The sequence below is a fragment of the Dunckerocampus dactyliophorus genome, chromosome 4 (genome assembly GCF_027744805.1).
Source record: "Dunckerocampus dactyliophorus isolate RoL2022-P2 chromosome 4, RoL_Ddac_1.1, whole genome shotgun sequence".
Classification (NCBI taxonomy): domain Eukaryota; kingdom Metazoa; phylum Chordata; class Actinopteri; order Syngnathiformes; family Syngnathidae; genus Dunckerocampus; species Dunckerocampus dactyliophorus.
Window position 1 is genome coordinate 6394670 of NC_072822.1, and position 14053 is coordinate 6408722.

General features: G+C 41.5%; 1 protein-coding gene across 3 annotated transcripts in view; it reads right to left on the bottom strand.

Moving 5' to 3' along the window:
- ptch1 (patched 1) overlaps positions 1 to 10148 on the bottom strand; it is a 60254-nt gene extending 50106 nt beyond the window's left edge. The window contains exons 1-3 of one of the 3 annotated variants that reach the window (XM_054772693.1): positions 10015 to 10148; positions 8520 to 8899; positions 7459 to 7651 (exon numbers count right to left, since the gene is read on the bottom strand). In XM_054772693.1, the coding sequence (XP_054628668.1) occupies positions 7459 to 7651; positions 8520 to 8711 (385 nt within the window). In that variant the 5' untranslated portion in view covers positions 8712 to 8899; positions 10015 to 10148. Of the gene's footprint in view, positions 1 to 7458; positions 7652 to 8519; positions 9145 to 10014 lie in introns of those variants that run through there. The other 2 variants (XM_054772692.1, XM_054772695.1) reach the window with 2 other exon arrangements.
- Between the last annotated feature and the right edge of the window lie 3905 nt (positions 10149 to 14053).

The window sequence follows — 14053 nt, forward strand, 5'->3', positions numbered from 1 at the left end:
TGCGTGAGATGCAAATAAATAGAATGCTTTTTTCCCCCAATCAATAAAAGACGATGTCACAGCAAAAATAGACGATGGGATGTGTGGTCATGTTTGAGTTCTTGCCGAATCACAGTGGTTGCTGGAGACGGAGCGTAAAAAAAAAAGATGAATAGGAGAAAATAGCATAGCAAGCCTTGTCGGACTCAACCAAAATTCCAACTCTGCCCTGTGTGCGTGTGTGTGTGTTCAATTTGCACCCATGCGTCTACAAGGAGCGCTCTGACGCACATTAAAAAAAAATAAAAAAAACGCTGGATCATCCACACATACATGCAAGCCACAATCTCCCCCCCAACTCAAAACTCCTTCATCCTCGTCCACAAGAAAGGATGTCAGGCACAGCAACAAAATAACCGCTAACTCTTTTGTCAAGTCAGCTCTTAATTGTACATGATGCAATACAGATGAGGGAGGAAAAGACAGTTTTAACTATCAAATTGTATTGTAATGTGGCGTTACAGGTCCTTAACAACAGCATACAGTGGAACCGCTATATTATAATCCAATCCAACTTTATTTATAAAGCACATTAAAACAACCACAATGGACCAAAGAGCTGTACAGATATAAAACACATATACAGAATAAATAAATACACATGCAAGACAATAAAAGTCATGCACGTTTGTGGGTTTTCTCCGAGTAGTCCGGCTTCTACCCACATTCCAAATAAATGCATGTTAGGTTAATTGGAGACTCTGAATTGTCCATAGGTTTGTCCATGAATGTGAGTTGTGAATGGTTGTTGGTCTATATGTGCCCTGCGATCGGCTGGAATGGATGAATCGACGGATATAAGATAATACTGTATATAAAATATGCTATGATATAAAAGTATGCCCCTTTAAGTCATAAAATCCGCTCTAATGTTGCATAAAACTTATGAATAAGTCACGCAAGACTTCAGTTCTGTGAGCATCAAAAGGGTTTTTTTTTTTTACCACAGAAGGAAACCAGTGATGGTTTAAAAAAAAAAAAAAGGAAATTGACATTTTTAATGGTACGCTAAGACTCCCCTGGCTTGCTGCTTAGTACAATATGGCTGAAGAGACAAGGAAAAAAAGAAAACAGCATGTTAACTGTAAAGGCTGCCTACGTGAAGCGATTCGCCTCCCACGCCCGAGCATATTCGTTACCAATGTTAGCTCTATCTAGATGTATGATACCAATCCTGAACTTCTTTTTGCACATGTATGAAAGTTAAGCGTGTCAAAAAACATAGCCTGTACTGTTCAAATACTTACCATAGGAAGATGGTAAGGCTTTGACCCTGGAACAAATTAAGAGCTGCTATGTAGCTTATCTATGCATTGTGCATTGTGTTAATATCCTATTCATTGCCCTCAGACTTCATTGAATAAATACAGCAAAAAGACAACAACTGGGATATAAACACACACACACACACACACACACACACATTTACATGCAGGACACAAACAATAATTGGGTGACAGCTGCACCCTTGAAGCACCCCCCACCACCACCTCCCCAAACCGTTCTCCACCGTCTTTCCCCTCTGCTGCGAGTCTTCACTCTGCACCCAGGCCACAGGGTGAGTATCAGGTGAGGTTTTAAATAGTGGGGGCCTCTACAAGATGACCTCAGGATCCCAGGGGTCTACCCCTGTGGCCCCTGGCCTCGACACTATGCCCCCACCTCCCAAGAGCACTCAGGACCCAGGTTCCTCCCTCCCTCCAAGTGTGCAGCTTTAAAAATGACAACCCATAGCAACATGTCCTTGTCCACAACATGACATTGTCGGTCACATGAGATAAAAGGAACTGTTGATGCGTTTTTGCTTTTTCTTCGCCTTTTATCACGTATTATTTTTTTATCCCCCAAAATAGAAGAATCTGCAGCGAAATTGACTGACATTCAAAGCAGTTAGTGAGCATCTTCAAGTGACGGTCAGCGTCACTTTAAAGAAACTGAAGTCTTGGCAGTGTAGTCATGAGCTGTTGGCGCTCGCCACTGGCTAGTAGGGTCGTGAACGATAAACCGATACGACTGGATATCCGGTTTGACAAGCGAGAGATTCTGCTGCGCCGGTAGCAGCCTCTTGTATCAATAAGAATCAGCCATAAATCTTTAGATGAACTGATTGAGGCATGCACCGGGTATCGCGAGAACAGCAACTGGTCGATACAGTCATAGAAAAAATGATTAGACCACCCTTGTTTCTTCAGTTTATTGATCCATTTGAATGCCTGGTATAACTAAAGGTACGTTTGTTTGGACAAATATAATGATGATAACAAATATAGCTCATGAGAGTTGAATTTAAGATGATATCTAGCAACTTCCATGGTTTTCTTGATGATAACTAAAATCACATCAGTTCTTGCATGAACAGCTATAGCATTGTACTGCCAAAATATTGAACACTTATGAGCTATTTTTGTTGTCATTGTTATATTTGTCCAAACAAAAAGGTACCTTCAGTTGTATCAGGCATTAAAATGAACAAGAAACTGAAGAAACAAGGGTGGTCTAATCATTTTTTAAAACAACGTGAGAGCCTGGGCTGCCAGCGAAAGGGCTGTCACGCATGGTCCATAGCTTGCCATGACTGAAGACAAGGTTGGATGGTAATGGAAATAGTAGCAGGCGTGCTAGCGCTCACCGCGAAAGATTTTCAAAATATCATCATAAAAAAACTAGCTTGGAATGTCTTTTTACAAGAAGGACGCAATTTGCAGCTCTGAAGTCCAAAGGGAACACGACATATCTTGACCAGCCAGACCGACAGAGGCGAGTATGGTACCTTTTTTGCTTTGTAACTTGTTTACTTTGGAAATGTTGCACCTTTGTTACCTACCTGGAGTGTTGAAAACACTACGCTCAGTCTGAAATGTTGCACGCTTACTAGTGTTATGACATTTTGAATATGGGATTGTTTGCTTTTCCAAGCTAATACAGCATTTTCATTGCACCCATGTGACACATAGTTGTATTTACTTATCGTTGCTTGGACACATTTTTGCCACTTTTGAAGAAATGTGTCATCACTGAAAGGGCTTTGCACTATTCATTTATTTTGTATTATTGATTGGAATGAAGGCTAAGACTTCTGTTTGTTCATTGTTATATTTTATATTGATCCCGTCAAACAAGATGTTCATTCAGCAAGTCTTTTTTTGGTTTGTGTCAAAAAAATAAATACATTTGACATGTTATTCTGCTGACTTTATTTTTGCCAGTGCCTTACAGCATAGTTCTGGATATGATGTGCTCTTTTACACATTTGAAAATACTGTAACAATGCAACTTTCATGGAATTGGCATATGTATTTTATAATGTAACATTAACGTCTACATCAACAAACATCAAACGCAGAATCGAATCTTTTTGTTTGAACATTTTATTGTTGTATTGTCTCACAATAATGGTTGACTTCTTTTTATACCTGTGTGACGATTAATGTAGAAAAAATAACTCTTTGTTTATTGTTAAAATTAAGAGTGTGTTGCAATGCAGCAGTTTTCTCACAGGCGCCAGAAGACTTCAGGGGAGGTGCTGCAGCTTGAAAAAAAAAATGAATGAAAACTTATGTTAATGTGTTATTATAAAGGCATAAAGAAATGTATGCCTTTACACAACAAAATGTTATGAGTACATTAATATTACAGAGCCCAGCTTATTTTTATACTTGTATGGTCATTAAAATTTTAATTACATCAAAAACATTGGCTGCACAGTTAACAAAAGTTTCATGATGGTGACGGTATGACCTGGAAGGGATTAATCCAATTTTTATGATTTCCTGTGAAAATTGGATAGTCTCCCATCATCTCTTGAGTACCTGGAAGCTAAAGCTACATGCTAACCACAGCATCAGAAGGGGGATTCAACTCCCAAGCATCAAAAGACCCATTTGCAAATTCTCAAAGCTGCCCAGGCCAAGCCACGTTCCCGGCCGTCCTTGTGGCGCAGAAACGACATTCACACGTGAGGGCCCGTCCTACAGGAAGGCTAATGTTTATGTGATACTGTTTTAATTAGAGGCAGGTGGTGCGGCTATTTTCTTTACAATTTGGCTTGTGTTTGCCTGGACCCAGAATGCTGAGGGATGGCTCCGTTTTCCATTTTGCAGCCGGGTGGAGCTCTTTAAAAAAATATATATGAGGGGGTCTTATTCCTTATTCCCCCCGTGGTCCCTGCATCATCATGGACACGGCTTAAAAGTGAATAATCATGAAATCTTCATGACTCATCTGCAACTTGAAACTTTGGAGGACGAGCAGCAACGAGTCAGTTGGAGGTCGGGGCAGGGTGGGGGGGGGGGGGGGTGCAAAACAACAATACTACAACTTCCTGTTTGAGCAAATGACTTCCTGCGAGTGCCACAGTTGGCAGAAACATGCCATTTATCTACGCTGCGGAGGCGGGGAAAGATCCTGAGCATAATATTTAGCAAAAGCAGCCCGTGGGGTTTGACAAGTTCACCTCTTTGTGTAAGCAAGCCTCTCGGCCCACATCGCTCTCTGTCTCTTTGTCTAATAAACACAACTTCCTGTGTCAGAGTGTTTATAAACACTGTTGAGTGAGCACCGCGCGAAAAGACACCATGCGGGTAAAAATGGGGCAGCGTCAGACCTCGCTGTAGTAGTTCCGAGGCGAGTGCATGTGCGTCCACGAGGCCCACACAGCTTCCCTGGCGGGGTCGATCACGGGTCGGCTGCGGAGGGCAGCTCCAAATGAAACATAAACAGCCACTCCGTCCCGCTCATTCCCTCTACTCTTTCCTCTAGGACGATGGGCCAGTACGCCCCCTCCCACCCATCATCATCATCACCACTACCACCACCACACCAATGCACGGCGTTCCACGGTCCAGGCAGAACTAATCTATCCCTCAGCTGTGTAGTCTAATCTAAACAAACACATCTCTCCCTACCAACATCTGGAACCCCTCATGTACAGGACCTATGAAACCACTGAGGCCTGGTGTGTGTGTGTGTGTGTGTGTGTGTGTGTGTGTGTGTGTGTGAACAGGTCAGTCAAACAGTAAGAGTTGATGCTAGTAGACATCTAGTGGTAGATTTAGTGTATCTGATCATGCTCAACAAACCAAGACAATTGAATCTAATAACAGTTTGGTTTTGGACATACATATAGCGTTACTTTGCTTTATCGCGGTTCACCTTCGCGTATTCACAGAATTTTTTTGTTTGTTACAGGCCAAGCGTGGCCCTTTAAGAAGAATTCCATTGTGGGAAACTCAGTATCTCTCTCTTCCCTCTCTGTCTGTCTGCACCACCCATTGTTTTCTGTGTCCTGACTGATTGACAATGGTCTACAGCCAATCTCCTTTGTGCCGCCCTGCCCTGTCTCCTGTGTCATCGCTAGCTTGCTTGCTAGCTTGCTTGCTAGCTTGTAAATGGATCTTCAGTTCGAAGGAGGAGTACTGCAGCAGTATGTTTTAACAAGGATACAAAAACGCTACAGTACAGTGGTACGGCGCCAGGACGAAAAGGCACAGTCACAGGAGTGAAATACATGTAAGTGACTTAATCATTTCTTGTGACCGACCTGTAGGTTGATCATTAAAATTCAAACAAAGGTTTGAACTTTTTTGAGAGTGTTTAAACAAGAGAGAAATGTGAGAAAATGTTATTCCCTGTCTAAGACAAGTGTATAATGTGTATGCTGAGGGGTTTTACAGTCTTGAAACATGTATAATAATTGTAAAAAAATATGAAGTTTATCCCCGCGATAAACGAGGGAACACTGTATAAGACAACTCTCACTTAAAAGCAACACTGTGTAAAGACTGAAAACAGTCACAAGCAAAAATGGCGGATAACAGTGTTTATGCAGTTGTAGTTTTTAACCGTTAAAAGGCCACATATACTAGTTTTCAACAATTAGAAGTCGCAATAGTCGATAGGAAGTGTGCTGCTCAAAATCTATCCTTGATGCAAGCGTTTAAAAGTGCTTTTAGTAAGCCCTCTCCACTTTTTACATGTGCACTGTAACACTGCACTTGTCCAGCATAACAGATGCCATACATCACGTACAATAATGTCATTTTAAGGAGTGGGACATGAGTACACAAACGTTAGCAACACTAGCATAGCTATGTGAGCTACAGTGCTAACCTTACACTCACATTTTAATAGTGACATCATGCTAGGTTAGCCTATTCACTGAAGAAAAACAAAATGGTCAAACTTCCAGGTCCCATGTCTGATGGATAGTTGGAAAGGTTGCAGGGTTTTTTATTTTTATTTTAAGATGTGGAGTGAAGCCTTTTTTGTTTTTTTTTAACAGAACAGTGGTGGGCGTATACTTGGGGCAGGATCATCTTGCTAGGGGCAAGGCAGAGGCGGTATCATGCCCATGAAGAAGGAGGTTTTTCTTTCATGACGTCATGAAAACAAAAAAGTTGAAAAGCGACTGTTTGAGAGCCTCTTCTCAAAAAAGTGAGGTAGATGACAGATTTTTATCATGTTTGGTGCTCATAAACAAACTCAAGGGACACATAGCTGTTAGAACATCCTTAAGAAATCGGAGACCTTTAAGCTGCCATTTCCATTGAAAAAGTGTGAGAAACTCAGTTCTGCACAGCAGTGACTCCATTATCGTTACTATTGTTATTAAAATCAGGTGAGCGATGCTACATATTGAGCCAGCCTGAAGCATAGATGTACCACACGCCAACACAATTGCAAATTCAATGTATATTGAGGAAAAAAACAAACAAAAAACCAAACCATCAGCTCTTCCATTCATGAATCCGCCAGACGACAGTGCTGGAATGTGGATCAAAGGAAAGAAAGGAAAAAAGCACAGCCGCTGCGACCCCCCTCCTCTTCTCCTCTCTGCAACACCACCACCACCCATGCACAGCCTCTGTTTTTTCTGCCCATTCTTTCATTCTGTATATTTTCCTCCTATAGCAACAACAAGCAAGAAGGTTTACAATCCTCCTCACAAAACACAAGTTCCCGTCCTCACTCTATTTCTCTCGCTCTCTCTCTCTCTCTCTTTCTTCCTCCTCCCTCCCCTCTCAGCCAGAGGCAAATCTTTTTGGAAAGTTGAGAGCTGTCCAAAACGGGGACCACACACACAGTCTGTGAGCATTCAACTGCTGGGGGCAGGCACACACACTACACACACACACACACACACACACACTCACACACACAAAATGGCGGCTTTGGCGAAGAAAAAAAATCCTCTACCCCCCAAAAGCTGCTTATGAACTTAATTACAACTTTGCTTTTTTGGAGCATTTTAGTTGGAGATGCTGCGAAGAAAGTTGTGATGAGTCCATTTAGTCCAACTGTTGTCTTGGACACTTACTGTACCAGAGGACTAACAATAAACAACTGCACCCCTTAAATGTGGCTTTGTTTGGTACATTCCCCCATTGCCATGCAAATAAATAACAAACCACAGAGTCTTACCTTCCACCCAAAGTTTCTCCACGTCCGTCTCCAAATTAGCCGCTCGTAAGCCCACCGCGAAAGCTCCGAAAATCATGAGGCCCACCACTAAAAACTTTCCACAGTTCTTTTGTATATAACAGCCCAGCCTGAATAAAAGTCTCTGGAACTTTGCTCTCAGCCATAGCGGCGCTTTCCTCCCAGTCGCTTTCCCCTAAAGACAAAAAGACAGCAGAGAACTTGCATTAATGGTCTGGTTCCACTTGGTAATGATATACTTACCTGTGCAGGTGAGGCATGCATGGTAGAGACATGCATAAGGTTGATTGTCGCTGCTACTGATTGTGTTATTGGAGCACATATGTCTTTGAATCGATATTATCTTTGAATGAGAAACCATGATCTACATTTAATAGCAATTATGAGCATTAATATGGACGCTCTAAGCACACATGAAACAAAAAAAAAGCTTTTCGACCTCAGCTTGCACAAGAAGTTGAATAAAAGCAGTCTACATCTAACACTGCAATGCATCCTTATGCAAATAATAACAGCACCTGCAATGGAGGAAAGTGTACCATAACTGCAAAACAAAGGCATTGGGAGTAATGTTGTTGAAATGAATTCACCCTTCTCTGTATGTTACCATTAATTTGTGCACAATTTATGTTGAATACATGATGCTTTGTGTTAATTTAGCTTGTTTTTAGTGACCGAATATTTGATTTAGTGGAAAAGATGAAGGCACCCTGCTGTAGTATAAACTATAATCAGCATCTGTATGCACACACACGCACACACACAGGGTGCATAGGATTGCGTTGCAATGCATGTGGTCCAACTAGTGCTGAGACCTGAGTGGCGACTGGAGGTGCCTTCCACGAAGGGGAGACTCACGGTGTTTGTGAGCGGATGAAGGCAAAGCCACATGGAGCGACACGCAACACAACATGTAATGTTCTGACGTGAGGAGAGACCGTTATGCGTCTTAAAACACAAGAAACAAGTGGAAGGAGTCAAAACATGCTGGGGGCGACACAAGAAGCCGGGACTTGTGTGTACAAGTGTGTTTAAAAAAGCACCTGGGAGATCTGTTCCAAAGCGAAGCCCGCGTCGCAGTAGCTCGGCCGCTGCAGGTAGTCCAAATCCGGCGGCTGCGGCGGAGGAGGCGGCGGTGGGTCGCGGCTGGAGCTCCCCCGGGTCCTCCGCGTTAGCCTCGGCCGGCCGGACTCTCCTGTCCCCGGCTCGGGGGGCGCACTAGCAGCCGAGGCCATGTTGCGGGGACTGTGCGCTGCTCAGCGATTCCCACTCGAGTGTGTCTCCCCGAAAGACGGCGACGACGGCGGCGGAATCCGACAAAGTTTCACTCGGAGGGGGGACCTCATAGTCCGCTTGGAGAGGGCGAGTCAAAATAGTGTGCGCCGTCCATCCCAACATTGCGTGATCCGGAGGTCTCCGCCGCCTTTGCACCGCATTCACCGAGGAGGAGGAAGAGGAGGAGGAGGAAGGTAGAAAAACAACCAAAAAAGCACAGTGTTAGTGTCTCTTAAAAGGAGCGATGATTCCCACACGACAGAAGGCTGGATGCTTGCAGCATTGTGCGGAGATGTGCGTACTCTCTTCCCTTGGGCCGCGCGTCACGGCCAACTCTGACTTTCAATAGAAGAGGAGAAAAAGAGCTCTCTCCATTTGGAGGAGGAGGAGGAGGGGGGCAAAAGGAGGGAGGAAAAGAGGAGGGGCCCAAAAGAAGGGGAAAAAAAACTCAAGATCCCGCCTCTGGTGCTGTCAGATTGCAAGGTTTGCTCGCTTCTGATTGGTTCCAGAAGGGCAAAAATTACTCAGCAAACACGACTATTATTAGCTGCTTAGCAACAGCTCACTAAAGTAAGGGAGGACCACCCAAGCAGGGAGGGGGGACCTCATGTGTGCATCTCCAAATGCATGGGGATGCTCACCCAGGGATAAAGCCGCTTGTTGCATGTTAGGTGTTTTTTTATTCAAAGAGAGAGGGTGTTAACATTTAAATTAAACATGCACCCCACCACACTCACACCACTCATCCATACATGAGTGGAAGTTCGTTGCACGTGACAGTGTGGAATCCTACTGTTTAACATCGGTACTGCACCTCATGTATTATCCCTGTGGACACTTCATTAGGTACACCTGCACAACCTACAGTAATGACACACTAGAGTGACATAAGAGATAAACGCAGACATAAAAAGCTTCATAAAAAATACAGTATTATTAATTGACCTGTGGTAAATGTTTAAAAACTGAAGCAAAGCAAAAATAATTCCACATACAGTTGGTGTCAATATTATATTGTATTCGTATTTAACCACGTATTTAACCACTGCTTTAACCACTGCTTTCCATCATATGCTTACTTGTACACATTCATACAACCAAACAATAAATTAGTTATACTTTTTAGAAATGTCATCTTAGAAGTAATATTTCAATATGTCAATATTTCAAGAAATCTAAGGGGTATAATTATCTACACAGGGTCATACAGTCATTACTTTAAGAGGTAATATTAGAATAATATTAATATAGGTCCACACGTACCATCTTCATTCCAGGTTTGGAATGAAATGCCTTTAATAATTCCACGCCCTTAGGGTTATAGTATTTCAAATTATTTGCAAACGTGGGGGAAAAACTCAATTACTGTTGTATGGGACTAAGTGGAAAACCTTCTCCTGTGTTGTAAGAAGAAAAAGACAGAAAAACGTGGGTGGTCGCCCCCTAGCTTTTGAAGCAACCACTGTCACGTGATCCCCCCCCCCCCAAAAAAAAATGTAAAAGCAACATATGATATGCCATCACGTCATCTTACTCATTTAACTCCATAGAAGAGCCCAGAGCACAGAAAATAGAACAAACGGGTAACTACATTTGTAATTGTATATTCACATTCGTTTGAAAGTTGAAGAGCTATTGCTATTGTCTCTCTTCTCCAATTTGCTGTGTTTAAAAAACATCTAGTTCCAAAATTGGTCATGTGTACGAAAAAACTAGCTAGAAACTTAACGGACGATTCAATTCAAACATGGCGGACATGTTTTCTCCTTCATTAGCTTGGCAGTTGACACCTACCGAGTTTGTATCTCGCAACACCGCCATCAACAGGACTGGAAAAGAAAAACACCAACCGTAACGTATGACTGCTGGGCTTTCCAACAAATGTAGACTTAAAATAAAGACTTGTATTAGCAGAACGAATTGTTCACAAGGGAATTTTCCATCATATCCACATTAAACGGTTTCCTCCATATTGTTCTGGTATATTATCTTATAATATCTATATTTTACAATAGATAAGATAAGATACGTTATTGATCCTTTTCTTTGGATATCTACATGTTACAACAGCATGATAGGGCAGAAAAAAGGGCATGAAAAATTATATATATATTTTATATATATTTTATATATATTTTATATATGAAAGATAAAACTGTATGCATTGTATATTATAGAAGCAGGGGATAAATTCAAGAATGCAGTATTTTTACAGCACAAAAAGGATGGAGGGGGAAAAAGATTATATTGCACATTGACAGTTATTGCACTTTGCTTATGTGCTTGTTTGTTTCAGTTTACTACACTACAACAGCATTGTTTGGTTGTAGGATGATGTATCTGAATTGTTGAACAGAAATGTGTCAGATTTCCTAGACGTCTTGCTTTAATAAGAAAATCGTGTGGGGGGAAAAAAAGTTAGTCTTGATGCCCTCTAATGCCCCTCAAGCAGACATGTCTCAGCGGGGTGTAAAAAGATGCAGGAGTCACATCCGCTTCACAGCATATCTGTATGAGACATGCTGTTATCATGACGGTAAGGCGGTGGGACACCATCAGCGTGCCACGGGCTAATGTGGAAAAACGTTGTCCGCATCAACAACAAAAAAAAAGTGTAGCGTGGCGGGCTGTAAAGATATGCCTGTAAAATGTTGCTGGGAGATTATATGGCAAGCATCTGTGTGAACTAATGGAATACGTATGCATGCACATGAGATGACGCTAAAAAGGCCTGCAAACAATACAACGGGCATTTCTAAGTTTGTTGGGCGTAATTGCAAGGCTAGAGCCCAGTACACAGCATGATGTAGTGTAGTTGTCAAAGGTCAAAATTACTTTTTTCTCACTGCTATGAAGTGGTGGGACGTTTTTGGATCTACAATTGTACTTGCCTCTGTCACTTCAGTGCTTGCTCATGGGGTTCTGTTGGCTGTCTGTAATGTAAGAGGATGAGGAGCCTGCTCCATGTGTAAAGTACCAAGAGCTAACTTTTGTTATGAATTGGTGCTGTAGAAATAAAATAGGAAACAGAGATAATAATTGTAAGTAGCTAAGTTACGTGCCTTATAGATCCTTCAATAAATGAACAGGTCATTCAATACAGTGCAACCTCGGTTTTCGAACACCTCCGTTTTTGGATTATTCGGTTTTCGACAAAAATGTTTGCCCAAATTTTGCCCTGTTTGTCAAACACTGTTTCAGTTATTGTACAATATTATGATATATTACAATATATAACAAACTGTTGCATTTTCACTTTAGCATGTTGAATTGTGTGGTATTATTAATAGTGTGGCTGGACTACTCCCAGCATTGTTTATTTGTTCAGCCATCTTGTATCACACGCCCAACACCAAATCTCACGATACAGTGGAACCTCGAGTAGCACGCCCCGGTTAGCGTGTTTTTTGCTTAACATCGAAAAATTTACTCCAAAGTTGTGGCTTGTTTTGTGTATATTCTCCGGATAGCGTACAATATGGCGCGCTTGTCCATCTGTGTTGGTAATGTATTTTTTTTTTTATCACAAAACGTCCTTCCTTGTTAGCATCCGATTAGCTACCTAACAGAATGGCAACCGTAACCTGAAGTCAGCTACGTCACGTCACCCATCTACGACGTCATCAGCTGTTGACTCTCAAAAATGTTAAGACAAAACACGTTTTTATGGTTTTAAAGTTATAGTTTTACATATAAAACATATAAATGACTAATGAAAAGGATAAATTAACATTTAAGGTGACTTTTACCTTCACTGAAGACCTGACTGTTCCCAAAGACATGATGTGGCAGCGAGATCAACCACCACCACGTCTTCAGTAGCCTAAAGCAACCTTAAATGCTCATTTATCCCATTCATTTATCATTTATATGTATTTACTGTATATGCATTTTGAATTGTTTTCTGCTTGTCAATAATTCTGCTTGACCTATAAAAATGTGTTTTGTGTTGACATTTTTGACTTTCTGGAACAAATTCATAGGATTTACATTATTTTTTATGGGAAATGTTTATTCGGTTAATGTCCGTTTCAGTTAGAGCTGGACCTTCTGGAGATTCCACTGTACTTAGTTCACACAATACTGGGGCATGCTGTAAGGGTCATTCATTTGGCAAACTCAAATGAGAATGTTACAGAAAGTAGTCCATTTACCCACGGACTTGAGTCCCCAGGCAAATCATCCAACGTGTTGGTGACTCAGTCTTGTCGTGTTATTAATACACTGGGTGAGCCCAACTGTGTTCATAACATGTCTTTATTGCAAAATGTGAATGTCAGCATCCTCTCGACTCCCACCCTTAAAGGGGTAGTTCAGATTTTTTTAACATGAGGTTGTCTGACATCCCCATCAGCAGTGTAGTGCATCATGGGTGACTTACCCGCCACTTGGTCCTGTGAGCCAAGTTCTAGTCGGATTTCGGGATGTCATACAACTTTATGTGAAAAAATCCGAACTCTCTGTTTAAGTCATTGTCCCCCAGCTCCATCGCCCCTCTATGACATCATCAGCGGTTGACTCTGTAGTTCTTTGCTAACTAATATAGTTACGCCACAAGTTTCTGCTTTTTTTATTGATCACGGCTGCAAAATAAGCCAGTAGAAAGTTGCAAGTGCTAGCACTTTAATAAAGGAGGTGAGAAACACTTAAGAAATAACTCATAGAAAAGTATAAATATCTTCTCTCCTCCTCCCTAGTCACTGCCTCATATCACTGTCTTTGTGAACAAGTCTTCAAATCAAGGTAAAAGTGACGTGAAATGTTCATTCATCATCTTTCATTCCTCATTTATGTGCAATTCCAATTGTTTTCTGCATGTACAGGCTCACTGTTTCTTGACAAATAGCTTTTTTGTTCATGCTGTATTACCGTTGTGCTTTTTTAAGTCTATTTTATGGCGATGGATAATGTATTTTAATCATTTTCGGCTGAAAAAGATTGGGAAATTTTGTCATAAATAGTGAACTAGTATTAGCTGCATATTAAGAAATAGGCTTGTAAAATATGGTAAAAAGGTCCACCTTCTTGGAAAGTTTACATTTCCTCACCAGTGTTGCTCAATATTCAAAGGTAGGGTTATGTTTCGTCCAACATTTGTATAAGTTGACTCACAGCCTGAGACATAAGCATTTAACTTTTTTTTTTTTAGATTTACAACACCTGCATTGTTGTTGCATGGTTTCTTGGATGTGTTAGCATTCGTATTTATCCATCAAGTCCTCCTCCAGACTGAGCCGCTCGGATTTCATAATGAGGAAAGGAGATGAAGTAGTCGTGCAGTGAGTGTTCGGGCACGGATCCC